The sequence below is a fragment of the Gavia stellata genome, chromosome 3, assembly GCF_030936135.1.
Source record: "Gavia stellata isolate bGavSte3 chromosome 3, bGavSte3.hap2, whole genome shotgun sequence".
NCBI classification, from domain to species: domain Eukaryota; kingdom Metazoa; phylum Chordata; class Aves; order Gaviiformes; family Gaviidae; genus Gavia; species Gavia stellata.
This window is the reverse complement of record NC_082596.1, coordinates 84,251,486-84,273,791: the sequence shown is the minus strand read 5'-3', so window position 1 is coordinate 84,273,791 and position 22,306 is coordinate 84,251,486. Positions and strand designations below refer to the sequence as shown.

The 22,306-nt window shown below is 36.2% G+C and overlaps 1 protein-coding gene across 2 annotated transcripts in view; it reads left to right on the top strand.

Moving 5' to 3' along the window:
- Positions 1-22,306, top strand: part of CDH18 (cadherin 18) — a 175,830-nt gene that overhangs the window by 93,073 nt on the left and 60,451 nt on the right. For both annotated transcript variants that reach the window (XM_059815672.1, XM_059815671.1), the window contains exon 4: positions 20,104-20,271. In XM_059815672.1, the coding sequence (XP_059671655.1) occupies positions 20,104-20,271 (168 nt within the window). The remainder of the gene's footprint in view (positions 1-20,103; positions 20,272-22,306) is intronic.

Sequence of the window (22,306 nt, the reverse complement as noted above, 5' to 3'; positions counted from 1 at the left end):
ATTTGTTATATTTCATGTTGGGGGTTCTCTTTTCATGTCCAACTTTTGGGAATTGTGCTTGTTCTCCAAGTACACACTGAGAAATTGTAAGATTGGCACGCTTTTGCATAAGAGTTTGTGTTTAATGTTAGAGACCCCAAGGGTGCTTCCATGGAGAGCAATCTTTAGAGGTAGATAATCTTCACATTATTACATTCTGCACTGGCACTATCTAGATAACCAGAACACAGTTGTCAGTAGAGGTAAGGCTGGAAATAGCTTAATGGGAAGATTCACTAGGGCTCTGAAACATTTCTGAAAGCAAAACTGGAAGTTTTGGCTGGTGGTTACAGAGGAGTACTGATAGAATAGTTTGTGTGTGTAACTTTGACTTTTTTGGAACCTGATAGCCATGCATCCACAGGTAATTAGGAAATGTTTTTCTACTTCAGATTTGAGTCTTCCGTAGTATAACATGGAGAAACAGGACGCCAGTCTGTGGATCACTGTTCATGGAAGGACTAAATAAAGCTCTGGAATTCAACCTTTAAGATACGATATGCAGGTGGAGAAAAATTTAAACTCTGTGGAGTTTGAGAGAAGGTTAAGTGCCTATGACCCTTTGAATATTGCACTCAGTAAACTCAATAAACAGATCTATAATTACCAAGATGCGCTTTGTGCCATTATAGAATATGGATTTATTCATAAATCCCAGGTGCTGACAAGGCACGGACTGGGAGAATGCAGAACCGCCAACTGAAGGAGAAGATCAGTTTTGAGACCATCTAAGGAACGTGAAGGTGCACAAGTCCATGGGACCTGATGCGATGCATCCAGGGGTCCTCAGGGAACTGGTGGATGAAGTTGCTAAGCCACTATCCATCATATTTGAGAAGTCATGGCAGTCCGGTGAAGTTCCCACTGACTGAAAAGGGGGAAACATAGCCACTGTTTTTAAAAAGGGTGAAAAGGAAATCTCGGGGAACTACAGGCCAGTCAGTCTCACCTCTGTGCCCAGCAAGATCATGGAGCACATCCTCCTGGAAACTATTCTAAGGCACGTGGAAAACAAGGAGGTGATTGGTGACAGCCAACATGGCTTCACTAAGGGCAAATTGTGCATGACAAATTTGGTGGCCTTCTACGATGGGGTTACAGCGTTGGTGGATATGGGAAGAGCAACTGATGTCATCTACCTGGACTTGTGCAAAGCATTTAACACTGTCCTGCACAACATCCTTGTCTCTAAAATGGAAAGACATGGATTTGATGGATGGATGACTTGGTAGATAAGGATTTGGCTGGATGGTGGCACTCAAAGAGTTGTGGTCAGTGGCTCGATGTCCAAGTGGCGACCAGTGACGAGTGGCATACCTCAGGGGTTGGTATTGGGACTGGCGCTGTTTAACATCTTTGTCAGCAATATGGACAGTGGGACTGAGTGCACCCTCAGCAAGTTTGCTGATGACACCAAGCTGAGTGGTGCAGTGGACACACTGGAGGAAAGGGATGCCATCCAGAGGGACCTTGACAGTCTTGAGAGGTGGACCTGTGCGAACCTCATGAAGTTCAACAAGGCCAAGTGCAAGGTCCTGCATGTGGGTCAGGGCGAACCCAGCACGAATACAGGCTGGGTAGAGAATGGATTGAGAGCAGCCCTGAGGAGAAGGACTTGGGGGTGTTGGTTGACATGACCAGGCAGTGTGCGCTTGCAGCCCAGAAAGCCAACCGTATCCTGGGCTGCATCAAAAGAAGCATGACCAACAGGTCAAGGGAGGTGATTCTCCCCCTCTACTCTGCTCTTGTGAGACCCCACAAGGGCATGTAGTGATAGGACAAGGGGTTATGGCTTTAAACTGAAAGAGGGTAGATTTAGATTAGATATTAGGAAGAAATTCTTCACCATGAGGGTGGTGAGGCACTGGAACAGGTTGCCCAGAGAAGTTGTGGATGCCCCAACCCTGGAAGTGTTCAAGGCCAGGTTGGACAGGGCTTTGAGCAACCTGGTCTAGTGGAAGGTGTCCCTGCCCAAGGCAGGGGGTTTGGAACTACATGATCTTTAAGGTCCCTTCCAGCCCAAACCATTCTATGATTCTATAAGTCAGTCTTTTTATGTCTTTATCATAACAATGGTCTTAAAACAGAAAATGAAAAATTCCATTTTGACAGATTTATGACAATTTATGGTGTTTATGCAGGACTGTCACATACAGACATGTCTTAAGTTCTTTGCTAGAAATAGCTTTTAAAAATGCCTCTAGGAAAACTTATGTGTAATTGGGACAACTTTAAAAAAGAATACTTCTGTGTTAGATAAGTTAAGCTCAAATAAATAGTGAGAACTTGTAAAATGCACAGAGCTACAACCACAGATTTTGCAAGGGAAGACGTTGCGTATCCCTGGACTCTAAAGGGTAGCACTTTTCCTGCAATCAAGATGAAATGGTATTTTAGGTATGAACTGCGGCAGTCATACTCTGAGCTGCACCTTTCTAGAGCTTGAAAATGCAGAGGGAGAATAGCTATGGGTCAAAGGGGTTGTTCTGGAGTCAGCTGGCCAGAGCTGCTTACTAATAATCCCTAAGTATTTGCTGTGTATCATGACTGTACCGCGTGTAAAAATTCAAAGGAGTTCTGGGCCAGAAGCACGTGCAGCAAATAGTCAGTTCATCTAGTGCTCTGTGAAGCACTAGGTCTGTCATGGCATCCGTTCAGTCTCCATGACAAGGGAGTCCCAGTTCATGATTCCCACCTGGCACTGATGGGGAAGTTGGACTGACTGCCAAATGATAGGCCACCACTGGTCTGTTTGGAGTGTGGTCCTAAATGTTCTGCTAACCATTTGGTCAATATTATTTGTTTAGTCATAAATTATCAATAGTTAATAAGTGGTAACATTATCCAAGATAAGACATAATAAATGATGGAACCCCTGTTTCTCCCATTTTCTGCTGTAGGGTTTAGCAAGGCTAATCACTTTCCCCCATTTTACACAGCAAGACTGAATCTTTAAACACATCCCTTGTATTCTTCTGAAAATCAGTTTTTTAGATACAAGAAACTGATGGTGAAGTCAATATTTTGAAATGTTATTGCCCAGTGTTAGGTATGATTTCTCAGGGATAAGTGGATACACTTAATCACAGGGCTATGTTTTTAAATGACTGTTTTCAGGCATTTTTGTTTGAAAATTACACCTTTTACCTATATTGTCTTGCTATCGTGTAAAGAAAACTATTTTGCTAGGGCTTTTTTTTTTTTTTTTAGAATAAGACCAAAAGTAGAAGATTTAATGCTTTGAAACAGCTTTTAGAAACTTTTAGTATCTTGTTCTTGAAAAAAAAATACTAATTTGTTCAAAGCACAGCAATATAGCTGTGTCCTTTGCAAACTATATATGTGTAAACCATTACATTATCTTAAGATTCTGAGGATATATGTGTCACTGTCCATTTGATAAATGACATCTTTTAAAAAGGGTAATAAAAGTCTGTTCTCTAATCTTTCTGTAAATGGCTTCTGCGACACAGTTCATGAAAAAACCTAAGTGATATTATATTACTGTAATGGATCACCATGGAGATGTTTTATGCATGTCAAAATATGTTTTTAAGGTTTACTGTTCAGATGCCTAACAATCAGAATACAACTTTTTACTAAGTCCTTGAAAGTATTAAAAAGAATTTATTAGGATAGTATATCCTCTGAGGTCAAGCTGGCAATTGTCCTCTATACAGGAAAATATTCCTCACTAAAAGTGAGTTTTACAAGTGTACAAGAAGTTCTAGTCAAAATTAAGAAGATATTGTTGACATAAATGGGCAACCTCTACTGGTGCTAAAGCAGCTACTATGCAGCATTACCACTTTCTGGTCAATTATGTATTGGAGGTTATGTTTTCTAACGTAACTAGTAGAGCTACTCAAATGCAGCAGAAAATAGCCGTATCTTTTATTCAAATATTAAATATATTAAAATATGTATGCTTAATTTTAATTTTCACTTTCCTGAGAGCTACAACTAAGTTTTTCAAATAACTGTACTAGCTCCAGGAAATACATTGTTCTTTGTAGGTGTTTCTTGACTTAGACCTATTTAATTTTCAATGTTTGGGTTAATTTACAATAGCTGACCTTTAGGGAGCCAAAATTTTCTTTCAGTTACATTCCCACTGTTGGTTTACTTACAGTTTGTCTCAGAAGATGCAGTTTTAAATATCTCCATGAGAGTTTCATTTGCAGAAATACACTGTTTATAAAGTCTGTTTTTATAATTACTACTTGTTGTATATTGGAGCACCGCTTTGTGCCTGTTGCAGATAATGGGTTTCACTTGTATGCTGGGCTTTCGCCAATAAAACAACATGGTAAAAGATTCTGGACAGTCTAAAATTTAAACATGAAAGAAAATGTAGGATTGGAAGTAGAGGTAGAGAAATGTGAATTGAATTGCCTGTTCCTAAGAGGAAGCGAATGACCCAAAGAGGCATGCAGGCATGCAGTCTATGTTTCCTATTCCTGACCTTAAAACACAGATTCACAAATATGTATTTTACTCTTCAGGTGTGATTTTAGAAACATTATGTTATAAACAAAGTGTAATTATTGGCCAAATTCTCAGGACCTGTAACAGCAACCTTGCTCCTATAAGACAGTTCTCCCTGATGTGAGCAACCCTCACCATTAACACCTGCAGAGCGAAAACTCATCAACTAGATTACTAGATTGACAACTTAGCCCTAATCATGGTAAGAAGCTTTTTGCCTAAAAATAAAAGATAAGATTCTTTACCAATGCAAATCAGCATAGCTTCATTATCTTGATTTGAAGTATGTGGATCTATACCAGATCAAGATCAACAATGTGAGGTCCTGCTCACCTTCTTTAAGAAGATCTTAAGAAGAGTGGACGAGAAAAACACTTGACAGTTCCGAACATGGCAAACCATAATTGCTGCATTTTCTGCACAAGGAGAGCTCCTGTCCACTCTCATTAGAATTTCCTATGGCTGGCCTCCTGATACCATGAATTTTTGTAGGTTCTTGCCTGCTATATGAGATGAAATACTCTTTTTTATTTACATATCAGATACTGTATATGTAGGTACATGTAAATTGCTTTAGGTATACTGTTTCATATTATCTCAGGCCATTCTGGAGATTTAGAAAACTGAGCTAAACATGCAGAAAAATGCTTGCTATTGTAGATTCAATTTAGAGGAAAGACTTCCTCTATGGACATATACAAAGAAAACACTGGGCAAATAAGTTTCTGTGTTTAATTTTGTTTAAGGACAATGGTGACAGGAATTCAGAGTGAGAACTGGTATACTGCTCTGAATCTGTTTTATTTTGTCATAATAATTAGAAACAGGAGGTAGTTTTATGTAGCCCATGACATAGTGTTCAAGAAGAATTAGGTCAAGAATAATAATTTAGCCTTTGGATAGGTTCTTAAAGAAAGTGAAGGATTGGATTTTAAATAGACAGCCTACTTCCTTACGAACTTTTAAAAGCATTCTTACTCCTCGTAAATGTTAGCAGAAGAGTGATTCATTTATTTTCTTATTAGTCATTCATATTTGAATGGTACATTGATAGTCTAATTTAAGGTCAACCATGTTAAGGAAGGCAGCCTTGCTTGTTTATATTGAAAGTTTATTTTCTAGTGATCGTTTCACAGCTTCATTTGAATAAGTTTGAATGAACCTTTACATCATTAGTTAGAACATACATTTGGTAAAGCATCATTGACTTTTTTTACCAAAATGTAAATCAAGGTAACCCTATTATCTTTTGTCTATGTTATCCTACTGTGGGTTTTTTATATGAAATAGAGAAATTAGAAGTAATTTTAGAAAATTCGGTGTCCTTTAGAAAGGACAGACAGAGGGTATTGAAATCCACTTTTTTGATTCATTCCAGGTCCTCATGAGACAAGTATTTACACTAGATAGAACCCTAGAGAAGGGAAAAAGCTCTCTGACACTACTGTTGGTCTGTTTTCTTGTCCTGTGTAGATCACAAATTCATTATCCAGACAAGTAAACACACTGAAAAGATAATTTTTAGGAAAACCTTATTTTAAAAAGGTAGGTAGAATTTTGCAAGCATTTTTATTTCATTTGTTACAATTTCCAAAATTATATCTGTAAAAAATCTGTATTTCAATTCTTCATCTTTGGTCATGCTGTTTTTCAATACTGTCTTTCAGTAGTATCCTAAAATATTTTGGCATGTCATTCCATTCAGTAAAAAATTCCTTGTAGAAATTTTCTAGGAGATTTAAACAGCTAATGTTGGTTCGGTGCAAGTTTGAAATATTACAGTATCTTATGTTGCCAGTGCATAACCAAGTTGTATAAAGGTTTGAGACCCTTGAAAGATCCCAGTTACACAGGCCCACTTAATCTTTAATCAAATTGGTGTGTTTTAAACTGAGCTTGGAAAGGTGCATTTGTACATTTGTTATGCAACTATATAAATATTGTGTTCATCCAAAGGGGTCATGCAGATTATTGTAGTTTATTAAGCTGGTTGCTGATTGATCCAGGAAATCAAGTTGTATGATATGTTTCCTTATTTTCTCAGAGCAATATTTGAAACCTGAAGATACAAAACAAAGGTTATTCTTGCATTTTTGAGTGATTGCAGATAAGAATGGTAGATAGGAAGAGGAAAAGGAAAGAGTATCTTTTGATTTTAGGGTTTTTTTTTTTCCCTTTTTTACAGAACCCAGCATGGAAGTGTATAATATATGATGTATAAAATTGGGCTACTTGTGACTTGGTTCATAAGGTTGTTTAACTTTCCTCATTGTGGGTGAGTCCTGGCTTTCCCAGGGCTGATGAAAAAACGTATTTGGAATTATTCCTAACTAAGTCTTGCTCCAGTAAGAGCTTTTAAGAGTCAGTGCTTGTGTTTTCGAATTTATGCTTTGTCTAAATTCAGAGTAATTTCAAATGGAGACAAGCTTCAGTTTCAAATCAAGAGGTGTTCAATGCTGATATGTACAGCAGAGGGTGACCACCTTGCAGAATAATTTATTCAGTCAAATTAAAAAAAAAGAAACAACTTTATAAAATTGTGTCCTGTCATGGAGTGGTCATACTTCATGTTTTGTGTGACCTTATTGTGACGCTTTTTAATTTATTGTAGCGTGAGGGTGCACCTTTTCAACAAGCTACACCACTTCACTAATTCAGTAGTTGTTTCCTTGATAGCAGTGCACCTGTAACAATGGAACAACACAACTGAAGATTTATTGTATCTCTAGGTAGAGATTTATCTTTTCTCTGACTAGATCAATACCTAACTCTCAGGTCAATAAATCCTGATTGAATCTCAACAGAAGTCAATAGCTACCTATTATGTCACCTAATAGACAAAGATTTTGTGGGTGTTGGGTCTAAGAAAGAAAATAATGTTCGTGAACGCACATATCAGAAGTTTTATTATAGGATTTCTTTAAATTTTATCTATGTAATATCATCTTTTTTGTGTGTGTCAGAAAGTTATGAAAACTGTGGTACATTTAATGCTACCACAGACACATTTTCGGTATTCAAAAATATCTATTTGTGATCTACCATGGTTCCTTAGTCAGCATTCTATTTATCCAGACTTCAGTTCTTAGACATTTTTTCTCCTATGCGGAGATTGAACTAATATTTTTCATTGTGCAAATAGATTGGGATTTTGATCCAAGTATTAAGGTTTCAATGAATTTATAAATTTTTGTTGGTTAACGTCTTTTTTTTTCCAGAAAACATTACAATAATATTTTGTTTCTAGGATTTTTCTTTCAAGGACCTATAAGGAAACCAATCAATCATATTTGTAAAGTAGTTGTTGTTAACATATATGCATATATATATTTACACTCTGATGTACTAAATCTAGCACTAAAGCATTTTACAAAATGAAGAAATTTTGCTGATGGTATTTTGCTGATTATTGAATTTGATGATTTTGCTTTGAACAGACATTAGCTTGCATGGCCGCTATCCTAACACGTCAAGCAGAAAAGGTTTCATTGTAATTCAAGTGCCTAGGTTACATGGAAAAAGTGTTTCACATTTCCATATTGACACCAGTCTCATTGTATTTCATTTGCGCTTCACAAATAAGCATAATTAAATGCTGAGTAAGGTTGCGCTCTACATGACTCATAACAATTATAAATTATGCTATACTGCTATAAGGTCCTTAACATGTTATTCATGGGTCAATGAAGCATTGTGGTTAAGTGGAATGCTCACGGGTATGTATTGAGTAAGTATCACAGGGGGAAAAGAACACAACCAACCATGTAAATGCTTGGTCTGATGGCTAAGCCAGCTTTCTTACTAACAGATAATCTGAATTATGTATCTCGACTTTGTCTGTCAGTTGTAATTAAATTAGTCAGCACATGAAATTTTGTCCGAATGTCGAATCTTTTCAAGATTGTGTGTTGCATTCAGGTTTTTAACTAGCCGGGCACCATTTTGACCCTATTTGAAACTTTTTTTGTAATGCCTATAGTCATTGTTTCTCTTCTTGTCTTTCTTATCAAGGTGATCTACTTTGAAAAGAAACCATAATATTATTCAACATAATGGGCAACTATGTTAATTATCTCCAATTATTTAGATACATTATCATGTACTTATTAAAGACAAAAAGTTTAATTTGCATAAAAGTCTAATTTAATAATAGTAGATGAGAAATATGAAGTCAAGTCTGTGGCTCCATCTTTATTTTCCTTTCCATTATGAAGGAAGTAATAAGGAGCTTTGGATTATGAGTGCAATATTACCAGCTTTAACCTTCAGCTGTCTATTATTTTGTCATTTTCATTCAAACTATAGATTAAATACATTTTTATGTAGGCCGGAATGTAAGTGACATTACAAGAAGCAGTGTCTGATACTGGCAGTCAATACTATTTCTATTTTAAGAGAGGATTATTTCCAAGCTTGTGAATATAAGTAGTTAGTTTTCAGATAGTTTTAAGCTCTTTCTTGTCAAATGGGATTTCCTTTGAGAAGATTTCTGTACTTAATTCCCATCTGCTATGTTCAGGGGTTACTGAATGCATCCCCTTTTTACTTAATTGTTTTGTTCGTCTCGTGTCATAAGGTTGTTCCTTCTCACCAAGGATTAAATACACCTAAAAGGAGTTTCTATCTGAAGAAATCACACTTAATGAGTAATTTCCTCCCTTCCAGCATTCTTTGCCCTTGCCTGATCTTCACACTCATATCATTTGCCTGGTTCCTCTGCTTGCCTTCCTGACAAGTAATCTGTTATGGAGAAGTTCTCAGTATCTAAGCAGCATTAAGTTATCTGTTAGTCATGTATATCTGTATCTAGGTATGTTTCATAGCTATCTGGAACATAATACTTTAAGTGTTTCTTTATACAACCAGCAGTCACTTGTTACCAGTTTTAGGCAAACAATTATCTCCCCGCCCCCCCCCCCCCCCCCCCCAATTACTGTACAGCTTCTTCTTTGGTTTTGAACACATTTTTAACTGAATTGTCAAAAAAGAAGAATGCAGAGAAGTAGTATATAGTGGCATGTTGCTACTAGACACAAGAATATTTTTATTCAAGTCAAAGTCTGTCTTTAAGGCTTTCTTCTACTCCTCCACACCTAATCGCCAACATTTTTTTTGTGGAAAAAAATAAAAACTTCAATAATGGAGAAGCAGTTTTAGGAGAGGTCAAAACCACTCAGATAGGGGATTTGCTTGAAAGAATGTTTAACTCTGTTTTGCTGTCTGAAAACTCATAGGCATTTACATGCAATTTATACTTCAAAAGAAACAACTTGCATGTTTTCAGGACATAACATATTGATAATTGATTTCTGAAAGTGGAGGAATTAGCCCCTTTGTGAACTCTTTTCAGAATTTGCACATCAAAAAAATTGTCAGAATTTTCCTATTTTTCACCCTGAAATGTTGACTCGTCTAGAAACAGGACTAGATTAATGGTGAACTATAATCATTGTCCAGTCCCAAAACTAGGAAGAAGGGTGATAGACTCACCCTGAATAAAGAAGTAGATAAGGACATTTAAAGCATGTAAATGTGTGTCAGTTTTCTGAAAGGCAAAGCAAAAGGAAATCTGTAACATGAGGCTGGTAAATTCAGGTAAAAAGAAAAACAGAGGAGCTGAGAAAGAATTTAGCCAGTAAAAAAATAGAAATAGCAATAATGCCTTTCCATGTGTTTTTCTGGAAAATAGCTCATGGTGAAGAAACCTGATTTCTTTGTTTTATGAAATGCCAAGTTATATTGAAAAAGATAACTGCCATGCTGTCTCTTTAAAGGACTGAGCAATTAGGCAGAAAGTAAACCCCCTTGCATTCCAGCTTGTCCTCAGATATCAGAGGGGCTGGGGGCAGCTAGGCTTAGATTCTGAGTGATGCCCAATTTCCTGTATTACAAGTCCGATCGTGTTTTTTATATACACACACACACACACACACACACACACAGAATCCCAACGATTACGGATGCACTTGTAACTCCATACACTTTTCAGTCTAGCCGCATTGTATGAACTATCACGGCCACCCTTAAGGAATTTGGTCACGTTCAATGAGAACTCTTAAGGCTAGATTAATGAATAGTGTAGTTTATTGAAGCAACAGGTGCACAAGTTCTTTTGGATTGCTGGTGGTAAAACTACTGCCCACAAAGGTGGTATCAATAGCAAGAATATGAATAATATAGCCTGGCTATAGGTGTGCTAGATGACAAAACAACTCAATAGAGGTTTCTAAATCTCCTGGGGAAACACTTGGTATAGCCAAGTGTTAATGTGTGGGATGGAGGTGTGGTTTTTAGTATTATGATGAGATTATAATGAGTATTTTGTCAAAAGGTGACAGACTGTGGGCCCATTCTCAGGTACTCCACACCATTACACACACTAAGTAGGTTATTGTATCTTTGTACAATAGCATTGTCTTTGACCAGGTATGTATCCTAGTTATCAGGGTGAGTCTCCATCTCATTCTTCCATAGTACCTTCCAGTTCCCGTCTTATCACAGAGCCTGGCTGTGGTGTCTCTACTCCACTCCACCCTCCGTAGAGTTTCTCTTAGAGTCAGCAGACCAGGCTCCCCTGGTGTTGCCAACACCTAAGGTTGCCTAGGGAACTTTTGTGGAACTCTTGCATGACCACCACACTCCACCCTGAAAGTTTCTTCAAAGTTGTACCTTTCCTAAAAATGCGAATACAGATTTAATTTCTGAGTCACCTCCAGCAATGATTCCACACGTTACACTCAATTCTAGTTAAATAGATAGCAATAAGTAGTAACAACAAAGCACATATTAAATGGCTATGAACTGGCTAGCAGGGAGGTAGCAAAAAGTTGTCATCAAGGCAGAATCATCATGAAAGGAAGAGATTCCACCAGGGCTTTACAGGGATCAGTCTAAGACCAACTCTATTCAGATTATTTCTGTGTGGATTAAAAGTAAACATAAGACTACTGCTGATAAAGTTTTTGGATGACACAAAAATGTCAGAATGATGCATAAAGATGAGAACAGCACATTCTGTCAAAATAACCCAGATTGTTTGATAACCTGTGCCACTCAATGCAATAAATGCGAAGTCCTACAGTTAGAACTGAGGAGGGTGGGACTGTACCCAGGAGAACTGTAACTATGTAAACTAAGAGTAAAGCAGCTCAAAATGAGTTCCCAAAGCAGCAATAAGCCAAAAAAAGCCCAATACAACCCTTAAATAGATTCTTTATATGTTGCAAAAAGATCAGGAAAGTTAAATTTACATCAGAGATTGGTACTGGGCAGGGGGTAGCATTATTGAAATGTCAATGCTAATTTCATTTGTCTGTGTTTTTACAAAATTTTGGAAACCTGAAAAGAGCAAATAACACTATGAGCGGGAGAAAAGGCTTTACAGTGAAAAGTTTTTTATTATTTAGTTTATCAGAAAGGTTAGCTTCATGACAATATAGCAGTACCTTTACAAGGGGAAATACTGGGAACTAACAGTCTGAAAAAGGGTAATAAGAGTCAATGGTTTGAAATTGGAAGTGTACACTATCAAATAAAGGGCAGACCTCTGACTTTATGATTAACAACTGGAATATTCAGTCAAGGAAACAGGTGGTATTTTCTACCTCTTGTTCACCTCAGTGCAAAATTACATGCTTTCAGGAGGACGTACTTTAGCCAAAATCATACTGCTAGGTTCAGCACAGTGCTAGTTCAGTTAATGGCCCGAGTTCTACAGGAGGTCTGGTGGTCCCATCTGGCTTTTAACTGTGAATCCATTAGATAAAGAATTCACCATTAAGCTTGAATATCTTAGCTTTTTGAAAGAATGTATTTTGACTGTGGATGCATCAGATTGCAGAAACTATACTAAAAATCTAAGCTATACTTAGATTTCTTTCCAAGGTAAGGATTGTTGCTTAAAAAGAGTCTAAATTTTGAAGATTTGAATGATTACAAGTGCTGTACCTAACTAGGTGTTAAGCCATGTAATGTAATGTGTTTGATAGTAATGCGTTTGGGAAAAAAATACTGCTTCGTTAAATAGAAGAAGAAACAGACAGGTTTCTGGCTTCCAGTGACTCTGCTCCCCACCTCTCGGGCTGCCAAGTGGTGGCTGACCCTGCTGACTTCTTTTACAGACTCTGAAAATATTTTTGGAAGCTGAAGACTACTTGTTTTCTTATAGTCCAGTTCATGCCTGTTTTGTGGAGATGGTTATGTAAGCTGGTTTCCTTTGGCTAGAAAATACTTGAAGAATTGATGCTGTATGCCTTACTGGACCCGACTTAACCTAATGACTATATTTTGCTTTATCATCACTATGACAGCAGCACCTCATTCTGTTCCATTTCCACTGACTGTTTCTGTTAAAATATATTTCCATCCTGTTTGTACTACAATCTAACAACTATTTTACTCACCGTGATTAACTCTTCTCTGCTACTTTTAAACACAGAAAAGGAATTTATACACAGTACTTCAAGTTGCAGCCATACAGCCTGCCAGATACCGCTGGAATTGTGCATGTAAACTCAGGTTTATGGTCCAGCCTGCACAGAGGTCCTCAGACAGTAGAACCGTGTCTGTACAGCTCAGCAGAAGAAATGAAAAGACACCTGTACCTTTACAGCCATATAGAGCCACACTGGACATAGGTTTGTTAAAAGAGTTTGGGTTGTGATTAGATAATGAGATCTGCACCAAAAAAAGTCAGTTTTGTTTAAATGCTAAATTATGTGAAAAGTTTGATGCAGATGTCTAGGCTGAAGTGAAAAGTTGATGTTTACAGGAATGACAACAATCACGGTGGAATAAACCAACAATCCACTACCACTAAATCCAGAAAATATCTCTTCCATATGTGCTGGTTTTGGCTGGGGTAGGGTTATTTTCTTCATAGTAGCTAGTATGGGGCTATGATTTGGATTCGTGCTGGAAACAGTGTTGATAATACAGAGATCTTTTAGTTATTGCTGAGCAGCCCTTACACAGAGTCAAGGCCTTTTCTGCTCCTCATACCATCCCGCCAGCGAGTATGTCTTTCTTGGGTTTTATTTCTCTCTCTTTGTTATTTGCCTTTTCATTATTTTATTATTATTATTGTTATAGTTATCATTATCGTTATTGCTATTATATTTCAATTACTAAACTGTTCTTACCTCAACCCATGAGTTTTCTCACTTTCACCCTTCCAATTCTCTTCCCCCCATCCTGCTGGGATGGGGAGTGAGCGAGCGGCTGTGTGGTGCTTAGCGGCCAGCATAGTGATTTGGAAGTAGCAGTAATCTGAAAACAATGGGGCAAGTGCAACACTTCAGTGGAAAAACATCCCTGATAATTATGTGCTGCTGATTAAACCGGCCTACATGAATCATACTAACTAAAACAGAGCTGGCAAACCTGGCATCCATATACATATGCTTTAATTATCGGCAAGACAAAAAATGACAGATTCTTGCTGAAATAGGGTGGCCACTTGCGATGGTGTTTCTGTAACAGATTTTCCTTTGATTTGCAGGAATTGCATATGGCAGATTAGAGTTTCTTGTCTACTTTCTGGGAGGCAGCATGGCAGCAAATTCTTGATTTAATTCATTTGAATATGCTTTGCATTATGAAAACAGTGGAAGGTGCTATGATTACATTTGGCATCCATGCAATTGCCACATAAATTGGTGTATTTTCCCCTCAGTCAGTGAAGCTTTCTTCAGGTTCCTTAATTCAGGAGGCTCCAGCACAAGACTTTTTTTTGTAAACTCAGGCTGTTACTCATTGAGACTTTTGAGAAGGCTTTATTTACTAATAGTAAATTGCATAGATTTTTTTTCCCTGGGGGGTATCAGTTGTAATATAATCAGTCTGGTTAACCCCTCCCCATCTTTTAATACCAAATGAACACTATTCTAACCTACTTACTTAAAAACTCTTGTTATTTTCTTTTAAAAATATACTTACTTTTCAGCAATTTCTATTTTATTACAGCAGTTGTTTTTCAATGTTGGATTCATGTATTTTATCTCAATGATAATTTTCCTTAAGAAAGAGCATAGTGTCTTTCAGTACTATAATCATTACCATAGAAGAAAATTGACCACTAATTGTTATTTCTATAGTGCTTTGACTTTTAGCCATGAAGCATCTAGTGACCTGTAAAGGAACAAAATGTATAATGTTAGCTATATAAAGCAGATCTGACTCAAAGGCCTAGATTAAAAATATCTATGTTAGAGAAGCATTCGGAATGTGGAGTAGGACCATAATCTCTCTATAGCACGTTTTGTTTACAGTTATAGTTTGAACTAAATCACAAATCCAAGTCAAAGTTTATTGGGAGTTCTAAATTTAAAGTTTATTTTGAAGTTCTAAGAAAAAAGAAATGCATCTGCTGACTTGTACTTGCTCAGTATTTGTCTTAAAATGCAAAACCTATACTTCTTTCTCTTAAAAGGAATGTGTCTCATTCTTTCAAGGTAGAATAATACTAGATTTTTAAATGTATTGCAATTTATACAATATATTCAGAATATTAAGTTACAATAAAATAAGCTAACTACATATCCTAAAGCAGTGATAAAAATAGGGCTTTTATTCACAAAATAAAAATATTATTAATTAAATTACCATCTGCAACAGTTCACTTCCCTCAGTAATTAGTAAAATCACACATTTAATTAGTTACTAAATAGATATTCAAAATTATATTTGAACCATTTTGTGTTTGTGATCATGACAAGACAGATGTATAAGAAACTAGTATATGGGGAATCTAGTATGACCTACTAGCCCTTCATAAAATCTCTAGTGACCAGGCTCATGATCCAAAAACATAATGGAAGCTTTCCAAGCAAAAAAAATGAACTTGCCCATGACAAACTAGTTTGTCATTAAAGTGGAGTTGTTTGGGGTTTTTTTCCCCCACTAGATAGAAAACCTTTGAGCTCAAAATGTTAAAATGAAGCATGGTTTATTTTGGAAAGATTCCATTCACACATCATCCAGGAGTAGGCTGTAAGATAAAGCTGGCTAAAATTCTGCAGTGGTTACTGAATCTAAAATAAGTTCTTATTTTGTGTAAGTAATAAGATAAATTACTTCAAGTGTACCAGACTGTCAGGTGAGTACATAAATACTTTGGTAAACGCATAGTTAGGCACTTGGGTGTGGCAGACATTTTCTTAATAATTGTCTGCACTTGAATTAAAAAGTCTTGATTTTTACAGTCTCAGTTACAGTTGAGCCTTCTGTTACAGCTCTTCGTATATGCAGGTAAAACGGTTCTTCACAGAATGCTAAAAAAGGCAACATAACACATTATGAGATGCTGCAAAGCATGGAAGTATCTTAAAGAAAACTTGAGGGGAAAAAAAAAAGGAATTGACTGCAGTTCAGTATAAGGAATGAATTCAGAGAGCATGAGTGGAGAAGGAAATAAAACTTGCCAAAAATAAACTTATTTTCAGGGCTTTCTCATATCCAGAGACTTTGGGTAAAAGGAAAGAAAAGGAGCTATCCACAGTAGTAGATATACCAATCTTTCATCTCAATGTTCTTCTCAGTCAGTTTTGTCTGGTGTTTTGAGGATAAATGCACGACTGTCATGAAGAAATTTCCTGATTGCAAAAAGTTGTGAGGAGTTATCAGTACAGAGAAAGAAGCCTATGTCTTTGAGGAGAAGAGCAAGAAGAACATAATGAAATTTAATAGTATTATATAGTAAAAGCCATGTTGCAGGACTAATTATAAGACTATCTGGATGATGCTCTTAGTCATATTGTTTAGTTTTAATTAGTCCTGTGAGGAGTAGGGAGTTGGACTTGATGATCCTTATGGGTCCCTTCCAACTTGAGATATTCTGTTATTCTACAGTAACTCTGGTCTCATTAATATGGAGGTGTCATTGGAGGAGAATGTCCTGGGTATATTAGACAATCATAGATGAATCACCAGTGTGTTGTAATCTGAAAAAAAAAAAAAGTTGTAATTAGAAAAGGTGGTGATAAAATCTCCTGTGGAATGGTTTAGTGGGCATGGTGGTGTTGGGTTGATGGTTGGATTTGATGATCTTACAGGTCTTTTCCAACCTTAGTGGTTCTGTGGTTCTGTAGGTAGGTTTCTGGTCATCCATGATCAAGGAAGATAAATTCAAATTGGAAAATGTGTTTTTCAAGACTGTAGAAATTGTTAGAGAAAAAAACAAAAATTGGTGCCATTTAGAGGTGAATAAATTTAGACAAGAAGTTAGAAGAAAAAGTATGTTCTGGGAGAGCCTTCCATGTGGGAAGACACATCTCACATAATTTTAAGATGGAAACAGGTATGACTAAAATCAGCAGGCCAGAGGTCCAGAGCTGTGTGTCCTTTTCAACTCCATTCCAATAAATCTAAACCTCCACATGTTGTACATGATTTTTGATATAACAGTCAAACTTCTGTAAAAACTCTTCACTTAATACCAGAAACAGGGTAGGGTGTCCCTGTAACGATGTTTACATCTTGCCTTTTTTTTCTTGCCTTCCTTTCTTAGTAAAGATGAATAAATATTGGAAACATAGCTGAAAAGTACTCAGTTAACAGGGTCGCAGTGCTGCCTGACAAGTATGAGGCAAAATTAAGGCTGTGTTTAAATTTAAAAAGCCAATGACAGTTTTCTTTTTCAGTTTCTTTCCTCAACATTTTAGACAGGGATATGTCTTCCGTAATATGAACTTCCTGTCTTCTTGTGGGATGTATAGGAGCCCCTGCCAAGTATATTGAAGATACTCAGGGGCAATTCCTACTTTAAAAGGAACTGCTGGAGCATTTCATATTATCTTACTGGAAAAGGCAACCAATAAAGTTCTCCTTACACCTTTTGGGCTCATTAGAGAAATTTGAAATTATGTATGATTTTAGTGCTACACTGCCAGAACAGTTGGTAGAGCTGCTAGTGGCAAGGATAGAGCCTTAGGGTACTCATGGCGGTTACATACCTCATACTGATGATATAATTTTAGGATGGATGGATGTATGTATACACAACTAAGAAAAGAGAGAGAACTAAATCTCCCCTTATCTCCTGTCCTTCAGCATATCCCAAGCTTAAAACCAGTTTTCTTATTATAAACTTTTGATACAAGTTTTTGGAATTAAAAACTTGCCTGTTTTCATTTACTCAGTTTTCACAAAAGAGGAATCTGATGCAAGTGGGAGAGATCAAATGATTAGTCATCCACAAATCCTTATTAACTGCCTGCAAGCATTGATTCCATACCACACCCCTTGAAGCAAAAAGGAAGAGGAAAGTAATTGTAATTCATAGGAATTTCTGTTAGTTTAAATTAGTTTAAAAATGTAAGTGACTACTGTGTTTATGAGGATTGTACAGAAGACAGATGTTCCACCATGTAAAATTTGGTCTGTTTCAAATTGAAATGGAAGGGTTTTTGAAAAAAATCCCATACTCCCTCCATGCATATACATAGACATTAAATGTTCCAATAAATTTGGTTTCAATGTGAAAAACTGAAGCAATTTATTTGAAAAATGTCAAAGCAGGACATTTTTAATTTTAATACTTTTCTATCTTCCTATTTTTCAATAAAATGAATTTTCAGCACAGTAGTACCAGATTTTGTGAAACATACTGATTTTGATGAAACTGCATATTTAAGTTACATCGGTTCCTTTTATCCAAATGTCTCCATGCCTTTCATTTATAGTATGTATAAATTGTGGTTAATTTTAGTATATCATGGTAAAATTTGTAAAAAAAGATCTGTTTCTAACTGTATCACTTAAAGCAAAAAAACACTGATGAACTAAAACAGACTGGTATACTATTTTAGCCAGCTTGTCTAGAATCTATGCTTCTGATGAAAAGGAACTTACAGTGCAAAACTGTGTTAAAATAATTCTGAATATTCATGGATACTTTAAAATATTATTCTTTGTGGATAGTTCTAATTATTTATGTGTGATTTGTTTTCAGAATAGAATGGAAACAGGGGTATAAGCCACATGAAAATCTCCATTTTGTATGTAGTAATGGCTAAATAGTTTTACTGAAGAAATGCAAAGAAAGTATTTTTAAAGTTCCAGAAAAGTAGTATTCTGGTAATCTGAGACTGTGGGAATCAAAAACCTTGAGAATCATGCTATACAGCAGGTTGTCTAGAAGACCAAGGCTCTTCCTCTTAAGTTACTTAGTGTTAATGGCTATTATATGTATGAAATTTACCCAGAAGCAACATCTGATCATGCTATGGTATATTTTCTTACTAGTTATAACAGCCACTCAGTTTAAGAGTCCAAAACCAAGTTATGCTAAAAATTTAGGGTTTTGAAAATCTAATGTTAATAAATTTAGCATTTCACATATTTCTTTATTTATTTCTATGTAACTCACTCCAGTCTATCAATGTATTTTATGTACTGGTGAGCCCAGAATTGGACCCAGCACTCCAGTTACAGCCTCACCAGTGGTAAGCAGAGGAGAAGGATCCCTTCCCTTGACCTGCTGGCAACGCTTTTCATAATGCAGCCTGGGATGCTGCTGGCCTTAGTTTGCTGCAAGGGCGCATTGCTGGCTCATGTCCAACTTGAGGACCTCCTAGATCCTTTTCTGAAAAGCTGCTTCCCAAGTAGTCTGTCCAAAGCATGTACTGGTTCCATGGCACAGGACTTGACATTTCCCTTTATTGAACTCCATGAGGTTTCTGTCAGCCTGTCATCAAAGAAATTAGCAGGGCCTAATTTACAGGCATCATCATAAGTGAAAAATGTCCCACAACTGAACCTGAGCTGACAGAGTTGATTGTTCCTCCTTTGTTGTAATCTTTGCTTCTGCAGTGTAATTCACTGAATGTTTAAAAAAATTTCTGATGGTGATGGATAAAAATAAATAGAAAAATAGAATTTTAGGATCACTCAATTTTGGTTTTCTCTCTGTGCTGTAGTAAAAACAATAATAGCTTATCTTTCACTTTACAGACAAGTTTTAGGTAAGTCACACTTACGAACATAAATGTATATGATTGACACATATCGAATAAGAAAGCATAGTTTTTTGAGATCTGTCAAATAAGTAAGTTCAGCTTTTGTGTAGTTTTAAGAAGTATGTAATATTTTAATTCATAAAATAACTTTTCTTAAAAAGGAATTGGTGTCTTCTTCAGTGAGGTAAGAGTTCCCATTCATTAATATTTCTATTAAGTAGCTATTTAAACAGTTATAATATTTGAGAAAACACTGGAGTTTTGACAATGTACCTTTTGGCTAGGAATGTTATATAAGATGGATTAATTATTTATTAATATAATAGTTGTTTTAATGTGTATGATTTTAATTTCTTCATATCCTCAAGCAAGTTGATTGTCTAGCAGCTTCTGGCATTGTTTTTTGTGTGTATATATATGTGTGTGTGTTTATATATATGTATATATATATGACACAAACAACTAAAGCCAGCTTATTTTGATTGTAGAGAAACTTTGCATTTCCAGAAAATCTGCCCTGCTCCACCTTTCCTGAAAAGAAAGGTTATGCCCAGCCTTTCCTCTTGCTCAAACAAACTAATCCTGATCTTTCTTTTGTTTGTGTGTTTTCTTTCCATCACAGGAGTCATCAGGACTGCTTTGCACAACATGGACAGGGAAGCCAGAGAGCATTATTCCGTTGTCATTCAAGCCAAAGATATGGCTGGGCAGGTTGGAGGGCTGTCAGGGTCAACAACTGTAAATATCACACTCACTGATGTCAACGACAATCCACCCAGGTTTCCTCAGAGTATGTACAATTTCAGCATATAATTGATTTGAAAATTGTGTTGATTTTCAGTGAAATAAGAAGCTATTAGTGAAATCCAATTAGTATTCAAATTCATGGGGAGAAGGCAGCTTGGGAAGTGTTTGGATTCAGCAATATTTTTCAGTTTCCAGTGTTTTCAAATGAAGCACAGAGATGGCATATCTAGAATATTGAAACTGGTGAAGATTTCTTTCAATTAAACACTGAGTAAGAGTGAGATGGGTGAAAAAGGAATACTCTTGTCATATGTGGGTTATTCTCCAGTCCTTTTTCAATGTATATTTCAATAACTGTGTGATTTTGAGCCCGCAAGTGAATTACGTTTTTCCCATCGTAGACAACAACAAAAGGTAACACATTAAAAGATTGAATCCAGCATGTCTTTGGCTGCTTCCATACACATCTATCAATTTTTTTCTTCTGTTTCTTTCTCTATACCCGTGCGAACTTTTAAGATCAGTTTTTACATTACAGATGGTCAGAACCTAAGCTGTTTCTCACTGTTGTTGAGCTATGGTGGAGTCTGGTTTTATCCTAGTTAAATGAATTACTGATGTCGATGTCAAACTGAATGTTCTCACATGCATATATAAGAAGTATATGCTAGAATACTCTTAGAATATCTTAATATGACCACTAATAGGAAGTTCATTTCTGTCCAACTCATTGGGTGCACATTGATCTGACACAGCAGCTGGAGTCTTGTAGGAATTCTGAATTCAGTCAACAATTTATTTAAAGGCCTTCTGGAATGTAATTGCATAGCTAAACCTGCTTTCCTTTGTAGATTGGCTCAAGGCCAATAAGAATATTGTAATCTGGACTCAGACATTGCATGAGCCCTTGTAGAACTTAATGGACTGGTAGCTATAGGTACATCCACTGGGAAATGCATTAAGCTGTTTGAATGAGAAGATTTATAAACAATAATAGAGATCACAAAGCTCCGGGGAAAAACAAAGCTCCCTGATGTAAAATCTGGTCAGGCATAAGAAGGCTCATTGAAAGTGTTGTAGAAATGAATATTTTTTCTGTGCCTCACAAACACATCAAAACATATAAAGCCTTTGAAACACAGCCTTAAATAAAGTATATTTGGTTTTATGTTCCACAGACTTGTCATTGCATCCATTTCTGTATTTAATACTTCCTAAATGTTGGAAAGGCAAAAGGTAAGGCATATTTTTGAACAAATACAGCATCTAAAATAGTTAAAGTAGAAAAAATGTCCTAAGTTTCCTGCAAACCCAGAGACAAATGGATCCCTACATACCAGGTTTCAAGAACTGGCCTCTTTTATTTTGAATGATAGGTTTTGGATATTAAACTGACTGGCAGGCAGAACTACATTGGCACATATATTTCTTTATCTGTATTAATATTTTTTCAGAAATGGAAGGAATATAAAATGTTCAGGTTATATTCTGTACATTTTACGGAATTCTAATAATTGCAAAAATAACATTGAAAACTACAAGACATCATTTCACATGTAATGAAAACTCATTATTTAACAAAGCAAAATAAACAAATGTATTTTAGCATTTACCATTTTTAACAGAAAATATTAATCCTAGAACAAGTCTTGTAGAGTACAAATATTTGCTTTATCTTTCCTTACACAGGATTCCTATACCACAGTTATGACTGTAACATTGCTTTTTTACTCCTTTTCAACAAGTATAATTTAAACCCTTTGCAAAAGAACGGTAGCTGTATGTTAGTATGAATGAAAGTACAGATGATCTAAAATCAGGCCATCTTAGTATCATGAACTATTACAATAACACATGAGTATTGCGCTAATAGAAATAACTTCATTGTTTATTTTTCTTCTCTTTTCTTTGTATGCCATGATTTTCAGTTAAATTTCTCTTTGATTTCCTTATTAGACGGAATGATAAATGAGACTTACTGAGGCTTGTCACATTCAGAATTGAGTTCAAGGGAAGTGCTAACCAAAACTGCATATATCAAGTGTGTAACCCTTGGGACAGGCTGAGCCTCAGCTAAA